Source organism: Sinocyclocheilus rhinocerous, unplaced genomic scaffold (genome assembly GCF_001515625.1).
Source record: "Sinocyclocheilus rhinocerous isolate Xijiao unplaced genomic scaffold, SAMN03320098_v1.1 scaffold642, whole genome shotgun sequence".
In the NCBI taxonomy this organism is placed as follows: Eukaryota; Metazoa; Chordata; class Actinopteri; order Cypriniformes; family Cyprinidae; genus Sinocyclocheilus; species Sinocyclocheilus rhinocerous.
The window spans coordinates 2,146,673-2,174,454 of NW_015626390.1; the positions used below are offsets into that span (position 1 = coordinate 2,146,673).

The 27,782-nt window shown below is 37.9% G+C and overlaps 1 protein-coding gene across 1 annotated transcript in view; it reads right to left on the reverse strand.

Annotated features, from left to right (window-relative positions):
• The window catches only part of LOC107713870 (double-stranded RNA-specific editase B2-like), a 199,483-nt gene extending 175,305 nt beyond the window's left edge, over positions 1 to 24,178 (reverse strand). Inside the window, exon 1 of the mRNA XM_016519516.1 lies at positions 23,722 to 24,178. Within this exon, the coding sequence (XP_016375002.1) occupies positions 23,722 to 23,797 (76 nt within the window). The 5' untranslated portion in view covers positions 23,798 to 24,178. The remainder of the gene's footprint in view (positions 1 to 23,721) is intronic.
• Positions 24,179 to 27,782: the final 3,604 nt, after the last annotated feature.

A 27,782-nucleotide genomic window follows, 5' to 3' on the forward strand; every position in this document is an offset into this window, starting at 1 on the left:
TTACTGTCACTTTTGATCAATTTAATGCATCCTTGCTTAATAAAATGAATGAAAGTATGAATTTAAAAAAGACCCCAAACTATTGATATGTACAGACCCCAAACTATGCAAGTATGTAGAGAACACATGCAGGGCCCACAATTGACTCTTCATGTTCATGTTATATTATGTTATTTTGTGATCACAATGCACTATATTAATAAATTCATAGTGTTCTTCTAGACTGGAAACATGAAAAGTCATTGTTAGTTCTAGGTCACATTATGAAACAGCAGTGCTGCACACTGAATTAGCATTTCACATATTACCGTGTCACCAAATGTCCTCTTTTGTTTTAATGGGAGCACAATTTGTCGACCTCAGACATAATTTCACAGGTATCTGCTGCAGAAATGGAAAAAGGTTGGCCCAGTGACTCCAACTTTTGTTACAAGCTAATGGAAACACTGCGTTCCATTTTACGGCCGCGGCCACTGTGCATTCAACCTTACTGGTCTCCGAGCGTCCAAGCAGGGAACACAACTAGTTCACACTCACACTCAATCAGTGGATGTGGTTCAGACCCGTGGGCATTGTCATGCTGTTATAGTACAGTCACAACGCATGGGTGACCTTGGGCTAGTTAGCATACAGACCAGCTTGCATTTAAAGGTCATTTCAGTGGCCACAGCATTGTTATAATGGAAAGTGGCTCCATTCATCTATCAAATGAGATACTACACCTTTTATACAGATTGTGTTTCACTGCGCCAACAATTTCCCAAACATTTGTCATCTAATGCAAAAGAGAAGCGGTCAAATGTGTTTTACTGGAAAATAAATAAATAAATACATATTAAAGCATCAGGGAGGTAAAGTGACACTAGTTGACAAGAGAAGGGAATGCACTGACAGTTCAAAGGCATGTTCTGGTAGAGGGATATGTCATCGGCTGTGTGTCAGCAGCTAAAGCTTTGAGGAAGCGACTGAATGTAGTGACTGTATTATCCCATGGAAGCAGCTTCCCTGGTTGGATTTCCATTTATGTGCACTTCTAAAACTACTTTTTAACCTGAGACCTGGCTGCAGAGTCAGTCTTGAAAATGGCAGGCCAGTAGAAATAGTGTAGTCTGGGTGGCGCAACATATGGAAAGCTGATACAGGTGAGATGCATCTTATTTTGTGCACAAGTAAAAGGCTCATGTAAGCAAACCAGCATCTGCATTTTTTAAAAATGCCATTTGAAAACAGCACGGGTGCCATATTAAGCTCTTATTTGCCTTTGAAATCCAGATTGTAGCATGTGAACAAGACAATAGTGCAATTGGAGGGTATCATGGTACAACTATCTACTGTATGAATGCATTTTTCCCCCCATTTTGCGTATTCCCAGCAACACGCAGTATAATCTGGCTATTTGATTTATTTGTATCATATAATTAAATATTTAAACTTTTTAAAAATCATTATATTTTTAATTCAATTAAATTATGCTTGTTTCATTAAAAAGCAAAATAGTCTCAAATATCAACAGTGTCACGAATCCGGTCCATGCACTTCCGTTCGCTCACCACCAGAGATCACCCGCTCACTACTATGGACTCTTGCACCACACTACTGTTGCACTTCACCCGGACTACAGTTCCCATCATCCATTGCACTGATTACACACACACAGCTGAATGCACTGATTACACACACACAGCTGAATCCAATCAGACATGCTACATAAGCCATGGACTTCCTCTCTCTCTCAGGGCGGAGTATTGTTTAGCGTATATCCCTGTTTAGCTGATAGCTACCTTACGGAGCCTGCTTAGTTTTCCTAGCCCCTTCTGAGTCTTGCCTTGTCTGTTTTTTTCGTGTTCTGATCTTTGCCTTGTACCTGGATTATCCCTCTAGTCTCGCCCCTGTTGGATTACGTTCGCCGTCGACTGACCCTCGCTTGTTTACTGGACTGCTCTTGTTTTGTCTTCTATATACCTGTTTGCCATTGCCTGACCCTCGCCTGTTTTGACAACGCCCTTAATAAAGCTTGCAAATGGATCTGTACGTCTCACATCTTGTTTGCCCCGTAACAAACAGATTAAACCATACAAATCAGTGAAGATCAGCATTTAACACGCACTTTATGCTAAGAATATTTTCTCTATTGATGTATAAATATTACTTTGAATAAAATGCATGTTAACAATTAAAACAGATTCATTTAACCCAACTGCGGAATTATTATTGTCAACATTAATAAATTAGAGGCCAAGCTTTCACAGTAAGGCCCAATCCCAATTCTACCCCTTAGCCCTTCCCCCTACCCCTCTGTTTCGCGCGTTCACGTGAAGGGGTAGGGGTGTCTCGATTCTCTTTTGGTTGGAGGGGTAGGGTAATCAGAAGAATGTTCTAGAGTAGACAGACAGACAGAGACAAAACTCTGTTTTCTTTGATTGCAGCTACATGCTCTTCAGAAGTTTGTTTGGGCATTTTATGGAATATAAGAATGTATAAGAGTGAAAATGTGATATTTCATATCTCACATGGTGTTTAGCTCTCTAAAAAGTGTGGTAATCTCCATTTATTACTTGGCATCAAATATAGTGAATGATTGTACGTGGAGGGCATCTGGACTATTCTAAAATCCCAAGTGAACGTGAAATCATCCAATCATCACACAGTTCTGATAGGGGTTGGGGGGGCTGGGCATCTGCCAAAAAGCTTCCCTACACTTTTCCCGCAACAGCACGCCAGTCACTGAATACAGGATGACAAATTACCCTCCATGCGCCTTCAGACGGCGGTGGCCTCCCCATCACAGCCACCTCCAGATGGACTCAATTAAACTATTAGCCAATGAGTGGGGCCTGATGACTCCATTAGGAAACATTTTGGGCTTAAACAAACTGAAGCCCTGTCCACACGAACGCGGTTATTTTTAAAACCGCAGCTTTTTCTATGCGGTTAGGCCATTCGTCCACACGCAAGCGCAGCACCAGGTCACTGAAACCGAACATTTTTGAAAACTCCTGCCAGGGTGAAGATTTTTAAAAACTATTTGACGTGTGACGTCGGAGCCTGCGCTGTTATCTCCGCCTACTGGAAACTTTTTCAGGCTTCTGATCTATCAAATGCATTCCTCAAAAATACCATCTGCTAATGCCAAGACAGCACTGCATCATACTTACATAAATTGGTTAAGTGTTCTTTTATTATATTTTATATAATATTTTGCAGACTATTTGCCTTATTATGCAGTGTACTCCATACTACTGTGTTTTGAAAATAACATTGCATGTTATATTATCAATACAAACTGGTAAAAATCATGAAACATGAATTTAACCTCAAATTTGATGGTCCACTTTAAACATTCTGCTAAATATAAGTAACTTTGCAGCTACATGTTAACTAGCAGTCATTAGAGTATTAGTAAACGGTCTGCTTAATATCTGCTAACACTTTATTTTGGTGGTTCCCAGTCATTCTACTGACTCTAAGTAAATCTGTAAGTATGTCAATTTATTCTACTAACCCTAACCTAACAGTGTACTAATACTCTGAGTAGTTGACATAGTTGCAAATTAATGCGAGTTAGTTCACATGTACTGTAGCTGCAAAGTTCATAGAATGTATAAAGTGGACATTTGAAAAAGTGTAACCAAACAGGGCAACTGATTCCAGATTTTTTGGTCACTCTGGAAATGGAACGTCAAGTCTAGAGCACTGTATTGTAGGATACAGTACTCCAAGCAGTGTTCTCAAATTGTACACTTCATATTTATGACCCTGAACCACAAAACCAGTCTTAAGTCACTGGGGTATATTTGCAGCAATAGCCAAAAATACATTGTATGGGTCAAAATTATTGATTTTTCTTTTATGCCAAAAATCATTAAGAAATTAAGTAAAGATCATGTTCCATGAAGATATTTTGTAAATGTCCTACTGTAAGTATATTAAAACTTAATTTTTGATTAGTAATATACATTGCTAAGAACTTCATTTGGACAAATTTAAAGGCTATTTTCTCAATATTTAGATTTTTTTGCACCCTCAGATTCCAGATTTTCAAATAGTTGTATCTCGGCCAAATATTGTTCTATCCTAACAAACCATACATCAATGGAAAGCTTATTTATTCAGCTTTTAGATGATGTATAAATATCAATTTTGAAAAATTGACCATCATCAAGGTTATTCCATGCACTCAGAACAACTCTGTGCCTACTGTTTCTGAAAGTTACTATTATGCAGTATGTGTACTTTAAAGTACATTCCGAACATACCTAGTACATTTTTGGCATACAGGTTTGTGCACCCATGGCCTGCATCTGTAGTAGCCTGACTGTTACGTTTTCAAGTAGGCAAGTGGGCCCTCTGTGGTGAAGGAGAACAATAATTTAGAGTGAAATGCGTGGAGATGGGAATCTGGAGTGGCTCTCTGCGCTCTCTCCCGAGCCCCGTTTATCTGTCATCACCTTAGCTGTCCCATATATTCAGGCACAGAGTCAATGCAATTCACTGACACCATCATTCACTTCAGGGCTCTCTAGTGCCAACTGCCTGTGAGAATCAACCTCAGTAACACGGCTTTAATTTATATGACATGAAAGAAGGGATAAACACCAAACCAAGGCTATAAACTCACTTGATCTATTTGAACTGAAGATAGTGCTGGAAAGGTCTAGAGGCATTTAATATCTCTGCAAGCAGTAATTACTAAACAAAAGGTCTTTAGGGGTGAATTATACTAGAGGCTATTAAAGGTCAATGGGATGAGCTATTAACCCCAAATCTGCAGTTTTTCTGAGAGATGACAAGTGCTTGGGGACTTTGCATGTTGTTTCAGAAGGAGACAAAAATAACTGCCTAACAGAACACTACTATGGGGGATTTCACATTTCTGAAACAGGAGAATATACAGCTCTGAGTTCATGCCAAGGGCCCCCCACTACCACTAAAGGAATAAATGTGAACATATCAGAAGAGAATATTAATGATGTTTAAAACCATTCTTTTTTGATCAGTAGGTTAACACAGGTCCTGATAGCCATCTTCAACTGTGTGGTGGTCTTTGACTCAGCTTAACTGACTATAACACTAAAAACACATCCACTAAACAACAGTCCAGTACAGAAGCTTGCCGACTTTCCATCTAGAATCAAGTTAAACTTGTATAAGCCATTATACAGACAATTCCCCTGAAGCAAGCTGGAGGTAAATGGTTAACTAACCAAAAATGAAATTTCTGTAATTATTTAAATCACCCTCATCATGTTGTTCCAAACTCATATAACTTACTTTATTATAATGAATGGAAACTGAAGCTGTCAAGCTTCAAAATGGACACAAATTTAGTATAAAAATAGCCCAAAATATATTAGAAGTCATCTGACTCACAAGCTTTGTGTGATGAACAGGTCAAATCAGCTTATTAGAGAAAGAATGTTCTCAGAATAATAAATCAAACTTTAGGCTGTTCCACGAACAATCACGACTTCAGAAGACTTAGGCTATATAGCACACAAGTTGCATGGGACACATTGCAATACTTTTATGGCATTTACATCCATTTTAACGCTTGAAATCTTGAAGCCTGAAAGCTCCAGTCAACATTTACTTGTAACTGATCAATAAATTATTAAAATGTCCCTTTTTGTGTATCCTTTTCCTCCCTACCGCCTTTCTCTCTATCCCTTTCTCCCAAATCACAGAAACACTCATCAGGAAATAACAGACAACCTGCAAAGGGGTCTCCCTGTCCTGACTTTTTTCTGCTCTCTGTGACAATGAGATACAGTGGCACCAATGTAAGAGTCCCTCGACAATGCACCACAGCTGTGCAACTGTCCCACTTTTAGTTGTCACCAATTCCGCCAACCGTTTTTTTCTCCCTCACTACTGGCCCAGCACAAATGTTTTTCTTTGAATGACCCTTTTTTCAATATGCAGTTCTTAGAATCAGGTTTCAGACTAATGGAAAGTGTCAAAAATGAGGGGCCAAACTGTACTCCAACATGGTCACAGAACATCTGTTTCCTGGCTTCAAATGCAAATTCACCCTTCCAGGTGACTTCACTTTCACGGCAAGGGAATCCCTACCTCTGGAGACTTGCTGAAATGCCTCCAAACTATACAGTAGTGTTGAATTAATAATAAAACATTTGCTTTGAATTCTTTTGGAATTGTGTTGGGGCCAAATTACACCTCATTTTGGATTGTTTATCCATCTCAAACTTAAGAACGAAGCAGAATCAGCAGATCGACCATTTAAATGGAGCTTCCAGGTTCGAGAGATAAAGATCTGGGAGTTTATTGGCAGCTTTGTTCTGACACACATTCAGAGCAATGTGAGGGACAGTTAGAAGGCGAGATGCCAGAGAAGCAGGGGATGCTTTTGTGATGAGCGTACTACCAGCTTGCAGAGACTGTGTGCTTGTCATCTTCAAGCTGAGCAGAGGCAGAGCCGTGCTTCACAGCAAGGCAGCAGCAACTTGTGCCCACCCCATAATAATTACTGACATTCCCTGCACGCCAGCTTCCCTCCTCTTCTCCTCTGGCTCCCTGAAACTGCCAATTTGCCTTAAACGAGCCAAACTTAATCCCATCACTCCCAGGCTACTGTCTCCACCACTGTCTAAATGGCTGTGGCCACGGGAAGAACAAAAGGAGAGAGGCAACAAACAGCAAGGCCTTAACCTTCTAACTTCCACCCTCTGGATCGCTCTGTCAAATAACAGCACCTCTCGGCCCTCTTTGTTGTCCCAATCCTCCTGTCATTTCCTTGTAATTGTGCTCAGTGGAGCTTGAGATCTACTCTCCCATGTCTCCTCGCTGCTCTAAGCCTTCTCATTCTCTCCTCCTTGTGCCTAAGAGCGCTGCCTTTCTGTAGATGCTCGACACAAACAAGTAACTCTCGACACTTGGGTTAAGTGACACTTGACACTTAACCCAAGCAACTCTCCGGCTCAGCGGCGGCCGGCCTTCCCGGCAAGGCCTTGGTTTAACGCGCTATCACCTGTCTCCACAAGCTCGCTCCTTTACCTCTCCACCTCCAGACTCCATCCATCATCCTGTCCTTTTCTAAACTGGGACAGCCAGTCACCCAAGTGCTTAACCCCTCTTTCCCTCCATTTCTTTCTGTGCTTTAGGAATCCATCTTTCTCCTGCACCTGCGGAGCATGTCCTTTCCCATGTAGACTGCTGGTCTTCAGAGGATTGGCTAGGGAAGACCAGGCCCACTGACCCCTGTGCGGAAGACGTCACAGCTGTCCCTCTATCCCAGCGTGCTGCCCACCTCTCCGTGACAAGTGTCCCCGTTTCCTCATCCATCAATTTCTCATCCTCGCTTACATTCGTGCTCTCTCAAAACTGACCCTAACCGAATGTTACTGCTCCACTTTCCTGGCTCTCCTGATAAAGCCTCACTGCACGTCCTATTTCGTGGCTCACTTTTTTGCCATTTCTCCTCCTGTGCCACCTGAAGAGCTTGATGAAGGTTCTCCACCCTTCCTAACCCCCTGCCAGAGATTATATGCGCTGTCATAGCTGCCAGAGCTCCACCGACAGTAAGAGCTGCACATTACTGAGGGCTGATGGGATGCTGACATTAAGACAATAGGACCGTTTTCAGAGGCTCAATTAAATCGCTGGTGACAGCATGCATTTGAGGGCATATCTGCTGCGCGCCACTTGACTCTATTCATTAGTACAAGATGGTACCAAGCAAGTCTTGTTTTATATGTGTATATTTATAACTAAATAACCAGCTGGTGAACAGAATCCTGTGAAGATGCTCTGGGCTTTGTGATCTTGTCAAATAGAGTCGGAGACACAAAGAGATGACAAGTGCTTGGGGACTTTGCATGTTGTTTCAGAAGGAGACAAAAATAACTGCCTAACAGAACACTACTATGGGGGATTTCAAATGTTGAAATGCGATCCAGGCTGCATTTGGCGCTGGAAGAAAGAGTTGTTGCGCTTTATATTGAAGTGGTATGTTTAGGTCACGGGAAGACATCAAGCCCTTATGAGCAACAATTGTAGTAATGTGCGCCAACTATAATGACTATCAAATTAAGTTGAAATTGATGTTTTTTTTTCCACTAAAGTGTTGGCGCTCAGGGCCAGTCGATAAAAGAGTGTGTGTAAAAAATAAAAAAAGCGCTCCCTCTAAAGAGCCGTGTGATAAGTGGTGAGAGGCCCTTGGCAAGGGTGGAGGGTCGCATTGATTTAGCTTGAGCATTGCAGAGCAATTTAGCTGACTCACTTCACTGGAGGTTAACGAAAGAAGAGATGCGAGGGATGTGGACTATTAGAGCCTCGGTAAATGGCCTGCCAATTGTCAGACTAATTAAAAATGGCTAATTATAATGCGTGTTACTTCAAATAATCACTCAGCTATAAAGTCAAGGCTGTCGGGTGTAAACAAGGCGTGTGACTGCAGTGGGGAGAAAATCAATGGACATCTGTTCATTTATCTCAGGCAGGAGACCAAATTGAAAAATGGATTGCCCAACTTGCCACAAATCTGCATTGTGATAAAGGTGCAATACATCGCAACACCTGCTTAGGAGGCAATAATGGGCATTTCGACGGCTGGCCGCTAACCCCGTGGATTGCCAATAAAGGATCAAATTGCAATCTTTCGCTGGCCCGTGGACTGAGAGCTGGATGAATTTGTAGGTATAGACAAGGCGGGCCAGACAGGATGTCTTCAATCATGGAGTGAAATTCTTCTGTGTGGTGAACAGGGTGTTCATTATGGAACTCTAATGAGTGAAAATTAGACAATAAATCTATTCCACTGGCTCCTCGGCTCTGGAGTCTTAAACCTAATGATATTGCATTTCAGCCTTTTAACAATGGGCCAGTCCATATGTCCCCTGATAGTTTCCTGAAGATTGCTCTGAATTCAGACCACACCGATAGTCTGCAGAGGACTGATCGGTGATCTCCAAATGATCCGCACCGGAGCACTCCATGATTGGATGGCTAAAACTGACAACCTAGGAAGCCAATCTCTTTAAGTATGAATGGTCCTATGGCAGTTTTAACTATTGTAAGAGGTCTTAAATTTGTGGTTATGGCCGTTCACCTTCAGACTTTAAAGAAAACACTTAAAATACAACAGATGATAAACAGATGAGTACATTGAGGCTCAATGCCCTCCCAAAGATCCTTGGATGTTATGTTCTTCCAAATAAAACATGGCAAACAAATCAAAACATTCCAAACCACCTGTAGAACAAAAACTAATTGTTGTACAAAGTTCTATACTGCTCCAAAGTCCTATAACTTCAAATTTGACCAAAGGATCACAGGTGGGTGCAGTTTCTTGGGACAATAGGAGGAATAAGCCAATCAAATAGACAGAGCGGTTTATAAATGATTGTAAATTTGCACATTTCATATTCTCAGTAAGTACCCTCAAACCAAGATTTCTCATTTCCCGCTATTTCTCAGTAATCCTGACCTCCGGGCCTGTGTGGTATTGCGGTGTCAGAGGAAGAGAGCCACAGAGAGGCAGGAAGAGAGAGAGAAGCAAGAGCGTGGAATTATAGTGAGAGCGATTAGCCCTGCGTGTGTAATAGATCATGACCCACACACCAGAGCAGAATCCATCTTCTGTAGGGGATCAACCCAACACCTTCGCTCTGCCCACCTCTCAGAAACACAACACTATCAGTTTCCTAGAAATTTCACAGTTTTATTGTTTCTGATGTTATTCAGTCAGTTGTGTTACTTCCACAAAATTGTGACATTTTTGCAATAACTTTTGCAATTTTTCATGCCCCCTTTCCTGCACCAGGAATTTTCCTACTAGCTGAACAATTCAAACATTAAGTACAACCTTCATAAGTCTGCAGTCAGTCCAGCCCATCTGCTGGTCTTTAAGGGCTTTTTTCATTTAAGCAAATATTGAAAGATGCAATTAAGTGCAATTAATCTGATTAATTAATCAGCATTTAAACCATTAATTAGGTTTAAAAATTAATCGTTACTTTTTATTGATAAATCTGTAAATGAAAAAAAAAAGCAAAGTAGACACCGTGTCCTAACAAGTCAAAACAATTAAAAATAACACAATTAAAGCATCTTTAGTTCAAAATCAAACCCAAATCAGATCATATGTTTAAAATGTTTGTTTTCAAATTCAGATTCAGAAGTTTTTTTTTTGTTTTGTTTTTTTTTAGAGTTCAGAACAATTTTTATAGCTTCTTGCTTAATGTACAGCCTGGTTAGGTCATGTTGAGAAAGACGACAGGAAATGACGAGGACAAGGGAAGAAATGGGGTTGTAATGCACCAAATATCAACCCTTTTTTTAAATGTAAGAGTGTGTGCAGTCATTTGTAACTTGAATGTGTGAGGCTTCCATGTAATTTACTTGCAGTGATTTTAGCTGAACAAAAACAGTCCATTCTTCTGCCTGAATCTGGTATTTGTTATCATATCAAATGCAATACCAATGCATTTTTCGTAATCATAAACACTGGTTTGTAGTGCAAATAGTTTTACAATGTACTGCACTTTGATATTCTTCTAGATATTTACCAGTAGAGGCTAATAAATCCTAAGTCTCACATTCACAGAACATAGCTTCCACATTGCAAAATAAGGTGGATACATTTGCTAACTGCTAGGCTACAGCTCTGGCATTTGCAAATTAACCAAACAATGACTGTCCTCGTTTTTTAAAAACATGCCATAAAGTTCAACCTGGGTAAAATAAGCGAAACCGCTAAGCAAGCAGAAAGCGGAAAATGAATATTTATGTAGCCGCTATTCGTCCAGATTCGGGCTCTTGATAAGGAGCAGCAGTATGAAGCTTGAATCGCTATCAGTGTGATCCCCGCCACAGGAGTGAATTGTGTTCCTGTCAGAAGTTCTTCTCTGAGACACTCGCACAAACAAGCAGACACAGATTAGCGACATTATAAGCTCCATCTGGCAGCAAGCCCCGTCTCCCATTTCTCTCGCTGTCTCGCTCACCCTCTGATACTCTGTGGCCATTCATCCTTAGCTAAGCCCAGATAGGTATACGGATGCAGGCCGATGGGTGGACGGCCCCGTCGGGGTCCTTTTGTGCTTTGCGGCTGCTTGGTCCATACACTCTCAATGGCAAGCTGTGTATTACATGTGACCTGCTTCTCAAATCCAGTGTGGGGAACATACTAGCGCCTCAAATTCAATAAAGAATCGTGAGAGAGAAGTAATTTCATCACTGCTGGCCACCATTTGATTTACTATTGCCCATAACTAGACGACCCACCATTTACAACCACCCTCTTGCTAACATACACACACTACTTTTCAGAACACGCTCTTGATTCCATTCTTGACTTTCACTCAAAATTTACTCAGTTAAGTACATATTACAGAGCAGAAAGTTAAGTGCTACCTTGCTGTACAAAGTGCTCCAGACAGCAGTCTCTCGCGCGCTTTCTCTCTGTCGGCCTTCCAATAGTTTTTAAACTCAAACTGAGAGTGGCAGGCAGGAAGAATTGCAGGAACAGGTGACAACAAGATAATAGCTTCCACTGCAGAGAGTTCATCACACTGCCCTGTCTCGATTTTGCAGGAGCGTGTGTGTTTGGTGAGCTTTACAGAGAAAGTGTATCTCATTGCGTGTGTATGAGTAAGAGAAACTCCATGGCTCTGTTCCAAAACCAAGTAATCCGGTTAAAGCAGACTGCTTTTAAAGGCATCATAGGCTTGTGCCTGATGCAAAGGCCATTCCAAAAGGATATTTTTGTTTACTTTTGTACACTACACTATGTTGGTACTTTTTGGTCTTTGAGTCTTGAAGAAAAATCTAAGTATTGTTTTTAAGAAGAACCACTGCTCTAAGATTCAAAATTTAAGGCAGCAATGCATGTATCTTACATAAAAGCCATGCCAGCATGCAATGCAACAAGCTTTTCGACATTGTGAAATGAACATTTTTATTTATTATGATTATGCATCTGATCCGTACATAATTTCTGTAAACAGGGATTTCCTACCATATTAATTCAAGATCAATGTAAGCTTGAAGTAAATGAAAATGTGACTGTCTGCTGGGTTCCCACACCTTTTGATTAATGAACTTTCATGAATTGTCCATGACTTATCCATTAATCATGAACTACTGGAAAAGGGGTTTTAAAAATCATTTTAGAGAGACTCACAAAGATTTGTGGCTGATGAATATTTTAGAGTGGAGCATAAAATTGTATAGTCACTAGAATTTTCGATTTCTTTTTGCAGGCCCAGAAAGCCATTTTTTAAATTCTGTATAGGCCTTTAGTTTTTTCATGACTGTGTGATCTAGGGTGGCCATCTGTCTGATTTTAGGTCAAAGAGTCCAGTTTTGAAATACCATATTTGTCTACCAGCACAGACACTCATTTTTAGATCACTATTTTATACCTTATACAATAGTATTTAATAAATAAATAAATACAAAACTGTTATTGTCAAGTTAACATTAAGTGAAGTACATTTAGACAGAATATTGTCAGTATGGACTGTTCTATTCTGTTTTGTCAATCACTGCATCTCTGATTAACACAGTGGTGTTTAGTTCCTGAATTATTTTAGCATTTTTGAGTCAATGTCAATGATTCGATAAGCCATCATAAAGACAGCTGCTAAAGTCAAAACTGCATACTAGTATATTACTCTTACTATTTTTAGCATATCTTACTAGGGCAGAAATAGCAAAAGTAGGATTCTGAAATCAGCAGTTCACTCGCTTCATTTCTGAATGAATCATCCAATTTGAATGAATCATTTGAATGAATCAATCAATTACTATAATTAATTATTAAAACAGTGAATTATTACCACCTATTGGTGGTTTATGTTTCATATTTAAAGTTTTGAAGTTATTTTATAGTTCTCTGTTCCTTATTTAACACAATCCCTGTATAAATACATCTAATGTGAATGCTGCACTCATATGTAGTGCAGCATATAAGTTTGATTGCATCATATAATAATTGCTGTTAATAGTGTTCATCGTCTGTTTGATTACATCTTTAATTGATTTTTCCGTACATTTCTGCCATATGTACATTAACTGACAGTCACCATTGATAAGCTACCACTAAATATTGTAGAAACTTAATTTGCTGTAAAGTTGCTTTGCAATGATTTGTATCGTGAAAAGCGCTGTACAAATAAACTTGAATTGAATTGAATTGAATTGAATATGTGATTTTTTTAATGCCTATTCTACTTGCTGTGTTTTTAGCTTAGCAACATGCTAATGCCAAACTCTACTAACATCAAATGCTGTGTAGGAAAATAGAAAGTTCCAAAACTTTCACCTATAAGATTTATAAATTTAAGATGCTGGGTAAGCAGACAGTATATACAGTAGCAAGACTGGCTCACTGGGTTTCAGAGCAGAGCCTGTATGTGTGTGTGTGTGTATCGCCATGCACGGATATGTGTGTGCATGTGGGCGACACATTCAAGACTCTTCTTGTTCTGACAGTCCATTCAAATTAAAATGAACCTCCATCACATTAGCGAGAATAGGACAATGACCCTCTTTCAGCTGTTGGGCAGAGAGCAGGATTATCAGCCATATATATATATATATATAGACACAACTGCAAACATTATCGCTGCTTTCCTGTCTCTCTCTCTCGCATACACACAATATAAGGGTTATGAGGTATTCATTTCACCTGCACTTGAAAGAGCACTCATTTTGCTTTGCTAAGAATCTTTTAATGATAGAACAGCCATTGAATTTTCTTGAAAGGTGGTCAGAGATTATATGACTCTTGTTGTATGAGTGTGTGTGCACGAGCACGAAAACCTAAAAAAACAAACAAAAAAAAAACAAAAACAATTTAAGATGATATTTTTTTAATTTAAAATATATGTAGGGAATGTCCTTCAGAAAGATTATAAAGAAAAATATAAAATAATGTCTCATTTACTAATAATTGCATTATATGCACAGAAGAACTTGTCATTTCTCATGCCATATAATGGTATAATACATTTTTAAATGAAATGGCTATGTATAAAATGTCATCTTAATGTAGAGAATGTCCTTGAGAAAGTTTAGAAAGAGAAAATAATGGGTCTCATTTACTAATAATTGCATGGATTATTCGTATTCATACATACAGAAGAACTTAGCAGTTCTCACATCTGATGAAATTTATTTTAAATGACATATCTATGCATAAAATGTTTACATGTTTTAAAGGCAACACTTATATGCGTGGCTTCAATTGTTCCTATATTTTTTCATAAATAAAAAAATAATTGAAACTTGGATGAATTATGATGTTTTTTCGTGAAAATGTTCATACACAGATTTCACACACAAATTTGGTTAGTAAATGAGACCCACTGTCTTTTTTATTCACACAGAATCGGACACATTTTCCCCTTGTATGAATTGCTAAAACCTGCTAGTTTTAATTATCATAATAAACACAAGAGACAAGTGACATCCCAGAAAGTGAGGTTAAAAAAAGACATTTAGGTGATAATTGAGAAAAAAAAAAAATTCTACAGGAGGTATTGTTTGTCACTTTTTCTGCTTCACCTAAGTTACTGCAAGTGATTGCATAGTTTTGTGTATGCTTGGATATTACCGAAACCAAAAAACCTGCAATACCTGAACACGCCGGCGCACACACACAATCTCTCTCCATGGCAACACATCCTCTGTGTCCTATAAGCCTGGGGTCCGGCGTATCCTTCAACCTCCATCGGCTGACCAGACACGGCTTTGGAGGATACCAGGTAGTTTAAGCACAGAAAGCACACAAAAAAGAAAGTGTTGCTCTCTAGTACATAAAACCCATCCTTTCTGACTCCTGGCAGCCGGTACGCAAACAACGAGAGAGCAAATCTTACCCTGAGAGAGTGTCAGGGCTCACTCTGTGTGAAAACCAAATACACTCTGGGCTATCACACGAAATAAATGAGCAATTCGAACATACAGTGTTTGAATACAAATACATCGGCCAGCGTCCCCGAAAGCTGTTCAAATCGGACCTGCCCAGAAACAAACAGGCCTAACACACAATAACGAAAGGAAGGAGAGAAAAAAAAATCACGAAACAGACAGTGTAAGAAGAATTAGATTAGAAAAAGCTAATGCACACCAAGGTTTTTTTTAAACACCTTTTAAAGGATTTGCAAGATAAGCCTGGTCTCCGCGCATGGCCCCTTAAGGATGTTGAAATCGATGGATGAAGGCAGCTTTACTGAAGGCTATGAGGAACGGAAATGTTATTTAAAGACGGCGGCATGTGGAATGATGAATATGAAATAGCTTCTATTATAAATATATTTTCACTGCTGCCATCAAAGACAAAGCAAATCTCACATATCGCATTCACTCACGCCTGTCGCAATAATCATATCTAAATAATACCACAGCCAGGACTGGCATATGCACAAGCAGGGATGCGGTCGGCGTGGTTAAGTGCTAAATAAGCATTTTATGGGGAACGTTGTTACTGAGATTCATGGATTACTGCTCTCATGTGAGGGTCATAAAACAACATCTAGCTGACAATCTAAATCCACATTGATCTATATTTTGAACATATTAATGTCATTCAGAGTTCTTTTAATACTGGAATCATCATCTAAATCTGTAAAATGATTCCAACGTATTAAAAGCATATCCTGACAAGCTTAATATTAGATATTCTAAACCCGTGTTTCTGTACTGGCGGCTCGCAACCCAAAAACCAGTCACAGGCCTGTTAGTTGCGAACCTCAAAAGAATAAACAAGGCTAATTGCCGCGATAGACAGTGTTGACGGTGATACCGTTGTTAAGCCGCAACACCGGTTACGTCACTTGCCCACCGCGGCACAGACCCCCACCGTTGTTTTGATTTTTTATAGTAATAAAAATAATTTAGTTCAGTAAAAGAACAAACACTACAATTAAAAACTGAACGCGGCTGCTCAATGCAGCATGCCGGACAACAGTCGCATCACAAAAAAAGCGCCTGTTTGGCAATATTTTGGATTTTGAAAAGCCTGTTGACTTTTGCCGTTTATCTAAGGTGATTTTGTTAGTTTTTTTAAACATTTGTTTCTTATTTAATTGGTTCCACATTGTTTGCTGATTTTTACTTTATTTAAACTTTGTGTCATTTATTTATTTTATTTGACATCGAGGTATATGCCGTGCCTCAAAGCTTTCTTATTCGTTTTGCTAATAAATGTTCTACGTTTCTTATTTATTTGGTTATATATTATACAGGTTTACTGAACCTATTTCCAGTTTTGTATACCCATTTAAACTTTATGCAAGTTATTTGTTATTTTATATTAGGCATAGCCTGCCCTATAGCATGGTGTATTTGTATTTGTTTTGTTAATAAAAGTTCTATGTTTTATATATAGGCTAAAGTGAGTTTGACGTTGTATTTTGTTGTTGCATTCAAGCAATTGACGCCGAACTGTCACTAATTCGAGTAATTGATAATTGATAAATTCGAGTTTATCAAGTAAAATGCGAACGGCGCTTTTACAAGCTATTTAAAAGCGAAGGAAAGCGAGAAAAAGTGGGAACGCCCCCGCGGTGATACCGGTATTACCGGTGTTGTCACACGTGGATTAACCGGTGGGAAAATTTCCTCACCGTCACAACCCTAGCTAGTAACCATAGAATGCTAAAAAAAAAATAAGTAGGCTTATTAATATGTTTACAGTGTCAAGAAAATGCTTCCCACATCTTCTGTCGTTGACATCAGAAGCTGTGCATCAAACCAAAATCTACAATATTTTGGGAGCAAAATCATCTGTCACTGGGTAGCAGCTATCCAAATAAGACAGATGCCAACATGACATGCTCCCGTCCTCAAAACCCATCGAGAAAACCACAAAAAGCAAAAGAAAATACTGACTCCATTAAATACCGGTTCACTTGCAGTACGGTTTGTGTAAAACAAACGTTGAAAACATTAAGCCATTCAAAAGTCACGTTTAGAAACCAAAATTTGTCATGTTGTGTCATGTTAATATTTGCCATTTAAACAACAGTAAATAAGGGCTTTTTGGTACGATAAACCATTTTAGTACTGTGTTAGGTCGTCATGTGCAATGTAAAATCTGGGCCCTGTAGCAAAATAATAATAAAAAAGACATTTAAAAAATAATGTGCATGCATAATAATACAAAAAAGTTTTAGCATTAGATTTAATATTATTATTATTGCAAAGCTACTGATTTCACAGTATTAGAAGTCTCCGTGTCAGTAGTTCTCGCTCGTGGGCATTGTTAATTGATTTGTGGCCCACATAGCAGCGCGGTGCTCGTTTTACAGGCAGGAGGTATTTATGGAGATGTGCTTGTGCTGTCAGCTCTCATAGCCTGTAATATTATTACTCTGATCATCTGATAACTGCTCGCAGCACAGTCACAAGTGGGCAGGCAGATCAGATGAGTCCGCTAGCAGCATATGCCAGAAACAAGGACCTAAAATATCTATTTTTCACTTTAATGTGACGGACAAAAGTATAATTAACACATTGAACTATACAGCAGTGATGAAATAACAACAAAGCATCTGATGCATGAATTATTAAACCTCAAAATGAATGAAATCATTCCCTAATTTTCAAAACTGAAGCTACACAAGTAGAACGGAAAGATAACGGTAAATATTTTATTATGTTTTATTTTATTTTATTTTAATATATAATATGACACACTTCCATGCAAATGTTTAGGGTCGATACGTTTTTTTTTTATGTTACTGAAAGATCTCTTTTATACTCGCAAAGGATGATCAAAAATACAGTAAAACTGTAATATTGTAAAATGCTACTACAATATAAACCAGTTATTTTAAAATGTAATGCATTCAGTATTCAGTGTCACATGATCCTTCAGAAATCATTCTAATATGCTGATTTGCTGTTTTAGAAAAAATTATTATTATTATTATTAACAATATTAAAACAGACGTTGTGCTGCTTGATCTATTTTGTGGAAACCATGTATTTTATTTTTTAATTCGCTTGATGAATAAAAAGTGCAAAAGAAACCGAAACAGACAGTTTGTGCGATAACTCGTCGCTTTTGATCAATTGAAAGCATCCTTGCTTTTTTCAAAAACAAAACTTTCTTACCCCAAAGTTCTGAACAATAACGTATATAAAGATAAACATATGATTAATGGTCAACGGTCATCACATATGGTGATTTGAATTTAATATCACAGCCTGAATGGTTAAAAATGCACATATAAATGCTGAATCTCATTTCAAACAATATAAACCAAAAATTTCATTCAATTTAATATTATCTTATTAAGAATAAAATGACCTAAATGACTATGTTGGCCACATAGCATCTACCACTATTGTTGTATAATGATTTTTAAATAATGAAGCTCCAGATTGTTCTTCCTGTCCCGTGAATGTTACAGACACGGTCTCACCTCAATTAGACGGTTATCTCAGCAGCTCATGTGTGGTATTAAGACATTTCCGCATAGAATTTGTGTTTTTTTTTTTATTCTCACTCGGTGAACTTTAAGCAGAAATTCAAGAGGCAAGTCTCAAAAGCCAAGAGGGCCTATTAAGAGATAATTACTAATTATGCTAATTTGTAAAGTTGTGCTTTTTCTTTCTTTTGGTCATTTTATCGACAGTCCCTCTGGAGGAAGCCGAAACCGTTCAGAGTTAATATCTTTTTTTTTTTTCTCCCCTCCCCAGCCAAACGCACTGTAGAGGACGCCGTGTCCTAAACCACGGAATATTTCACGCTTAATCATGGAAGTGTGTGTGAATTGAAACGCTGCCGTCACACAGGTCTCTGGTTGCCGCTGGTGACGACCTTCATTAACTTCTTAAATGCTAGAGGTGTTATACTGGCGTTCACCAAAAAAAAATTCCTTATCACCACTGTGCACAAAGAGGAGAGTGTAATGAAGTATAGGGCTCGGGACAAAAATTGTGTTTACATCTGATTATGGCTAAATACGTTTCCTTTTCCGGTACAACCGATTTGGCATGTCTGGATTATGTCTGAGCTAAATCTTCATTCTCAATCCAATCATACATATTTATTTTGCATATAATAAAATAATAAAGACTGTGTAAATATGCTCTTATTAACTGCTCTATGCAGTTTAATTAAAGACACCTCAGATTGCTTCAATCATGAATACGATGTAGGATGTAGGATGACAAATAATGAACAATTCTAACAAAATAACAGCGAGAAAGGCTGCATAACTACTTTCTAAACTGGCCTATGGGGAATATGTGCCTCATTCGAGAACTGTTTGAGTCTCTGCTGGCCCTCTGACCGCATCGGCACAACCGCTCGACCTTCTGGAGTTCGAGATGTGTGTGGCAATTACTTCACCGATTTGACAACATGTCTGTCAACATCCACACACATCAGGATACACTGTTAGACATACCCAAAAGTAGCAGCAGATACATTCATGCACAATATGATACCAACGCAAGGCTGTTACATCCATTTAAATAAACCAAACAAAATACAGGATTTCAGCTTTCAGTCAAATACTCGGTCACAGAAATCACACAACACGTGTAACAAAAGTACACTTTTGCATGCTTTTAAAGAGTATTTATATAAAAACAAATATACTTAAGTGTGAACTGTTTGATAACACTTAAGTTTATGTCAGTTGCAATAAAATTAAAATGCATTATAGTTTAAATTCATATTAAAAGCAATTAGCTGAAATTTAAAGTTTTTTTTTATATAGGACTTAAGCACAATTTCAGAATTACTTTTATTGTCTTTGAAATCTGCTTAAAGTGTATTGCTGAATGTACTGACAAACACATATGGAAAATTCATACTATAATACAAATATACAAACATATGATGTGTGGTGTATATATAGCATAAATTGTATTTCACACACACACACACATACACATACATAAAAATATATAACTAATTTTTACAGATGAATTAGCAAATTAGTATATTTGAAATTTTTAAATATATTAACTCTAAATGTAATAACGAATAACACACTGCAGTTTAAATGTGCTTTAGCAGGTTAATAAACATATACAAATAAGTGTACGTCTTTAAATCATGACAAAAGATTATTAAAACAATGATTTACAATATTTCAAAAGTGCTTTTTTTTTTTTAAATGTGTACTAAATTTGTCTTAAACATAAATAAGTGTACTTAAGTAAACCTAAGTGGCCTTTTATTTCATTAAAATTACACTATCTGCAAGTAATTTTTTTTTACATATACTTTTAAGATCTGAAGTACATTCAAAGTGCACATTCTATTAAGCAAACTTATTTTTATTTCTAATGTAGGGTTTCACTACACTCTTCCCAAAAGATTTGGGGGTAAATAACTGGGCCGAGGTTAATTCACACCGGAGCCAATTAACAGAACGACCCCCTCCGTATAAGCCACAGCGGGGCAGTCACACACTTCAGCATCCACTAACCTTTAACAAGTTTAGAACTAAATGTAGTTCTTCTGCACCAATGTATTGACTCATCCAACACTGTATTATTTAATACTTCTCATATGCTGCGCCAATATGGTTTGCTTTTGACCTGCTTACCTTGAACTTATCAGCAAACAACTATACAATACCTCAACACACACTTTCTTGTTCAAATGAATACCAAATATGTGAGGTTAAAAAAAGCACATACTTGATGATAGCAATAAGAGAAACTGTCCCAGTTCTGAGGACTAATCTCTATTGTTTGTATGTGTGCTACCTCAGTAACCTCTGCTAACATTACCGCTACAATGGCACGCAAAAAAACCACATCAGGAGCAAAATCTGCTTATGTGCGTTTGAATACACATTGGTTTTAATGCACTGGACGTTCTGTAATAATCTGAAGCATTTGCTGAGGATTAGACCGTCAAATGCCATGTCGATATAATCCCGGAACGGCGCCCATTTGCCAGGAAGACAATAAAACGAATTGTTTTCGGCTTTCAGAAAAATGAGCATTTGTTAGAACGAGACACGGTATTATGTTTTCATCTCCATTATGAGAGATTAGATGGGAGAAGTTAAAACAATCTGCTGACGTTATCTGGTTTTATGTGATTAATTGTGTCTGAATTCCCCCGAGTAAAGTATATTGTCCCAGTGGAAATTAAAATCTTTTATTATAATGATGATGAAAAAGATAAAGATGATTGTGAAAATCTGGCGGTCTTAATAATCTGACCAGTGCGTACACTTTCTAGCATGTTTTTCTACATTCCTAGTTCCTACTCTTCTGTCCAGCACCATCATTTCCCATTAGCTCAGCTGATAAATTAGCCCTTCGAACACACACACACACACACACACTCACATTCTTACGCACTCCTCTAATGTTTATATGCAATGCTTAATGTTGTGTGACCAATTGTGTCATTTCCATTATGTAAATATATTTGCCTCGATGTTACACCACAACTATTGTCTACGTTCTCACGATTGCTTGGGTTATTAATACTCTGGGTTACAGGTCAGACCGCAGTTGTGGACAGACATCGGTGTGTGTATTGCACAACGCTAATGATACTTCATGAAATGACTCCACCAGAATAATTCCATCACAATGTCCTCGAAAGCAAAACCAGGAACAATGAGACGGATCTGCAGTCTCATGTTGCCTAACCACTGTATTCAATATTTACATAAAAAAATCATCATGATTTATTTACAACCCTTGTTCACACGTTTGACAGTTTTGCAAAACCATGCAATGCAGACGTTAATAAACTCCAAGCAAATCCGTGTCCGTTTGCCAGCGAAGGCACACAGACAGACTGACCGCGAGCAACGTGGCTGATCAATGCCGCGCTATCAGCCCATCCAGCCCACGGCCCGTGCCGCTCTCGGGTCACACGATGAGCAGTGACGGGGTGAGACGCAGCACAAAACCTGTCACAGCAGACGCAGAGGTGTTTCTGGACCTCCCCAGCATCACACACCTCCATTTATTACCAGCCACCAAAGTAAGATGAGAAGCAAGCGTGTCCGCTGTCATTCAATCCCATTACGCTGCGCTGTTCTCAATACATTATGATGACATGTCAGAGCTGATAATGGAAATAGAACTGGTGCAACTAATTTCCCTAAAATCCATTACGCTGCACTGTACATACACAATACATTATGATGACATTTCAGAGCTGATAATGGAAATAGAACTGGTGCAACTAATTTCCCTAAAAATTCCTGCTTCTACACACATGGAAACAAAAAAAGAAAAGAAAATAGCGAAAGCTAAAAAAAAGTTTTAAATTATAGATTTAAATTGTTCATTTTAATAATAATAATAATAATAATCTGTGTTGACAGTGTAATTGTTTAAAAAAATATATTAAACTGTTTAAACAAAAGAGGCCTGTTATACATGCAAGTAATTTAGAGTACTTTAATATATTCTATACTACTTTTGTAGCTTCTGGACTATACTAGACCTATTAGGAATATAATAACAGTGCCACTGCTCAGTTTTTCAAGGAGCACCAATCGATTACCTTGAGGGATTATTTCTATATGATCTGACCGTTAAAATAACTTTTGTTGGTGTAAACTAATTAGGTGGATTCTGTCATGTTTAAATAATACTTAAATAAAAGCTGGTAATTAAGATTAACTCGTTTTTTTGGGGTGGGGTGGGGGGGTGTTTACAGTGAAAATGTGCTGTTGTTACCTTAGGTGCTATTTCTACTCGATCTGACCTTTGAAAAGGACTTTCATTTTGTCATGTAAACTCATGTTGGCAAGTTCACTCAGACATATTAATAATAAATGCAGATGTTACTGCATAAAGTGCATTATTATCAGTTTATGGTGTATACTGTAACTTCACATAATTTCCATATAAAGCTTGGTAGCTGGAAGTTTGTTTGTCACAGATCATTTTATTTACTGATATTTTGTACTATAGCAGTTTAATATTTAATGTGCTAAAAAGGCAAACAATTCGAACACACCTGAGAATTAAGTTTCATTTCTGCCTAAAATTTCAAGTAAAATCAAATCAAGTATAGTCATACAGTATAACCTGCTGTGAAGCACTTTGAATTGAATAAATAATGAAGAAAAACAAATTTAAAGGTTTTTGAGAAATTGAGTAAAAATGATATAGATGAAAATAAATATTCTGTTACAGCCATGGAAACATTTTGACAGAGTTGACATATAATCACGGTTTAAACTGTAGAATGTTTTGTTGTAACATCTACATTTATGATTTAATTTGTCTACATTTAGGTTCCAGATGCAAAGTCATTTTAAAAGGTCAGATTAGGTAGAAATAACACCTTAAGGAATAACAAACCCCATTTATGTTTTCACTGTGCCTGGTCATAGTTACAGTGTATTTAAATTCCCCAAAACTACAAAAATCCCATAAATGCGCATGTAATGGTCACGAGAGGCTGAAAACGTGGTATAACATTACAATCGCAGGACGTAAATGAGGTCAAATCTTATATTTGAGGTTAGGACAAGGACAGATATCAGTACTGTAAACACTGGATGCACAGACGGAGAAATCAGAAAAAACGGCGCGAGCGAGAATCAGTGCGCAGCTGAAGCGAGCTGGCATATGTTTACACAAACTTGACAGAGGAACGATTGTGACGCGACCGACGCGCATCAAACACAAACCCGCGTACTGACATCCAGACTGCGCAGTTGCGCGGAGATGATCGCCACTTAACGCTGCGTATTCCAGGCTTTGTGAGGGAAAGCGTTCAATTACGACTGAAAGAAACTTTACCTTTTCGCTTGGACGACCTCCTCCTCCTCCTCCTCTTGAACTTGCATTTGACCTGGCTGCTGGAGACCGATGCCATGGTGCTCAGATTTTGGAGAACTTGCTCTGCTTGATGTTTCTGAAGTTGCCGTGCTGCAGTTGCGCACGAGAAACGCTCCGGGAATATCAGCTGCGTCTTATTCCGCCTCACACTCTTCTAATAAGCTCTCGATAACAAGCTAAAAGTGCTGCTCGCCTGTCTGACCGTATCTGGAGCGCAGCGTCCTCCTCCCGCGTTTGGAGCTCCTGCGCCTCTCTGCGCTTTTTGGCACCAGCCACTTTGAATCCAATCATGCAGGACGTGTGTCTATTTGCTGCCGCGGATTCTAATTAGAGCCAATCATGAGAGTCCTTGCGCTCTGACATCACGACCGATGACACACCCCTCATCCCATCCCATGCGGGCGTGCGAACTCAGCCTTCATCTCTGAATGAGTGATGATGGCACTGATGCGCGCCGGTGAGAGGACAGACAGGAGGTGAGATGTGGCTGGCACAGCAAAAGTTGCAGATTTACAGCACACAGTGAAGCTCAAAAGTTTGAGAAAATGAGTGAAAATGTTTCTGTTCAGCCAATAAAATACAAATGTTTCAATTAGAAATCATATGATTAGCTTCTAGAATTTCTCCAGTTTGCTTTAAATAACTACAGCATTTGGACAAGTTTGTGCCAACCTGATGATTCATGTTATCCAGCAGCGTGAATATTCTTCTAATTTCATGATCAATATGCTAATCATTAAATAATGTGATAATGTAAATAATTTCATGAAAGTTATTTTAAAGTGTCACTGTGCAAATCTAGCTTTTTATATTGGGGGTCACCATGATGGCTGAGACTATTATTGTCAATTAGCAGTTCCAAAAAAAATAAACAAAATAACTAAAATTAATAAATAATAATAATTCAAATTGAAGTCTATTATATTCAGAAAGGTTCAAATTTACTCAGGCCATCCAGAATGTAGAGTAGATGAGTTTGTTTCTTCATCAGATTTGGAGAAATTTGGAGAAACATTACACCACTTGTTCACCAATGGATGCTCTGCAGTGAATGGGTGCCGTCAGAATGAGAGTCCAAACAGCTGATAAAAAATTCATAAGTAATCCACACCACTGCAGTCCATCAGTTAACATCTTGTGAAGTGAGAAACATTTTTGTAAGAAACAAATCCATGTTTTTTTTTATTTATTTATTTATTTTTTTTACTTTGTTGCTTGTGGAAAAAATATGACTCTTCTGTTCACAATATTGCTTTCTCCGGTGAAAAGGTCATCTCGTCTGAATCAGAAGAGAAATATGCACAGATCAAATACCATTTACAAGCAAAAACAGTCTAAAACAGTTCCAAACAAATGTGTCGGAGGATTTTGATGTGAATCCCAACAGAGGATAGACATTTTCAGTTTACGACGTGTCATTATGGAGCATGAACTCATATTTTGGCCAGAAGCAACGGTTTAAAGTTAAAACACCTTAATGATGACTTTATTTCTTTCATACATAAAGCTTTTGACTTCACAAGTCATTAACTGATGGACTGGAGTGGTGTGGATTACTTGTGGATTATTGTGATGTTTTATCAGCTGTTTGGACTCTCATTCTGACGGCACCCATTCACTGCAGAGGATTCACTGGAGATCAAGTGACGCAATGCTACATTTCTCCAAATCTTTTCCAATGAAGGAATGTCCTGCACAATGGATTACAATTAAGTGCATTATTATAGGCACAAATTTATTTTGTTTTTACAAACCAAGGAACAAGCTGAAAATAATTTCTGTGTTAACTGACAACATCAAAATAAAACCACTGATTATTTAAGTTTTTTGTTTTTGTTGCAGTTGTTTATTGAATGATTGATTGGCTGATTATATAGAGCCAGGTGCATATCAATTGTTACAACTTATAAAACTTATACAATTTGTACAGCTGACCCCAAAAAAAATCACTTTCAAAGATCCACACCGCTCGTCAAATTGATCCTACAGCCTGTTTGTCAGAGAATTATCATGAGGTTACTTGGACATTTCTGACATTTAACTGGGAGAAGTTGCTTTCAGAGCCCAAGTGAAACTCTTGTTTGTTTGTTTGTCTTTTTAAAGTTTTCCTCCGACAGTGTGACAAACTTAACTGCAAAAAAGACATTTAAAATATTTAATGATATGTAAATAAAACAAAGAATACACTGACTTTTGTCAAACGATTTAACCTAGCACAATCACATATTGTCTTTGAAATATCTTTATTTAAAGGGTTTTCTCAAGAAATACTGATATATGTTTTGTTTTTTTGAAAAATGTTAAACACTTTAAAATAAATATGATCTCACTCAAAATTAGGTGGTATTATGAGGAAAGTACAAAAGGGCTCATCCATGTTCACACCACTATGAGGAGCAAAATAATTTCCTCAGAAGAATAACTTTTAGATGAGTGCAGCTTGGGAAACACATTCTGAAGCAACCGTACTCTCCCCTAAAGCAAATACCTCCTCCAATCTGCTGATCGACAGATTTCTAAACTGAAATAATCGTAGACATACATGCATTGATGTTGACATTTTGCTAACAAAACAAAAGGCAATTTTTTCCCCCTGTCAAATGTCATTAGACTTCGTCTAAAATACCAGCAGTGCGACTACTTGGTGACATTTACTGCAGGAAAAAAATGGAGAGCGAATGGAAGTACATTTGAAAACACGGCAAATTTGCTGACAGAAAAGTCACTTTGAGATTCCTTTGTGCGCTTGGAACATTTCCATGAGGGCTATAGGGAAAAAGTGTGTGTTTGCATGGGTACCGGTGTGTGTGTGTGTGTGTGTGTGTGTGCACGTGTGTGGATGGATAGGAGAGGGTGGTGTGGGGACATAATGAACATTTGGCGAGGCAAACTGCTTCCTGATAACCCCATAGGATGTGTGTGTGTGTGTGTGTGTGTGTGTGCGTGTGTGCGCGTGTGTGTGTGTGTAAGAAAGAACATCAGCACAGCTCGTCTATTCACACAGACTTGCTTCTATAGGCACACGTAAACAAGGGACAATAAATTGAGACCAACACAAACTGAAAAAAAACGAGACAGACAGACCTATTGAAGGTTATTCACTGATTTCAGGTCAGATCTAAGAGGATGCTTGCGTCACTACACAGGTTGTCTCACCAAACAGGATGTGACAGTAGAAGCAGCGAAAAATGGTGACACCAGAAAAATTATTATTATTATTATTATTAAGTTAATTTATAATTCCAAGACAGAAAAGTAAAGACTTAAAGTTCAGCATTTGGCTAAATAATAATAATAATAATAATAATAATAATAACAATTATTATTATTATTATTATTATTATACAATTGATGAGGCCATTAGTGAAGAGTTCAGACTAAACTAGATTAGATAGATAGATAGATAGATAGATAGATAGATAGATAGATAGACAGTTCTTTTTAGCACAAATTTCCATAATGTTTTTTAAGCTTCTGTACGATGAACATTGATTTAATGTTGTTGTCCTATTTAAAACAAAGTGCCAGTCATATATGAGACCTTCAGTGTGCTCACTTCAATTGTTCTGTGCTTACTGTAAATGACATCAGTCTAGATGTCACTCCCATGATGCACTACATTTGATTTTAAGTATTTTACTGCTTATGGACACAATCCAAATGGGCACTGCAGGAAAAGAACTGCACACTAAGGGCAAGAAAAGAAAAAGAAAAGAAAACAACATAACATTGCTTGTGTGTTCATATACTTTCAGGATCATAGAAGAACTGCTGTTAGGGATTAAAACAGATAAACCTGCAGCTTTCAATTAATTAAAGTAAACAATTAAGTAAAGTAAACAATCTACGTTGTTGCTAAGACAACTTCTAAAAATAAAAAGTAAATAACAACAACAACAACTAATAATAATAATAATAATAATAATAATAATAAAATCTCAGGAAAACATTTATTTCCTGTCTCATATATCAATTAATGTTAATCTGCTAGTACAGCCTATTCTAGCTTTTTCTTCATGCTA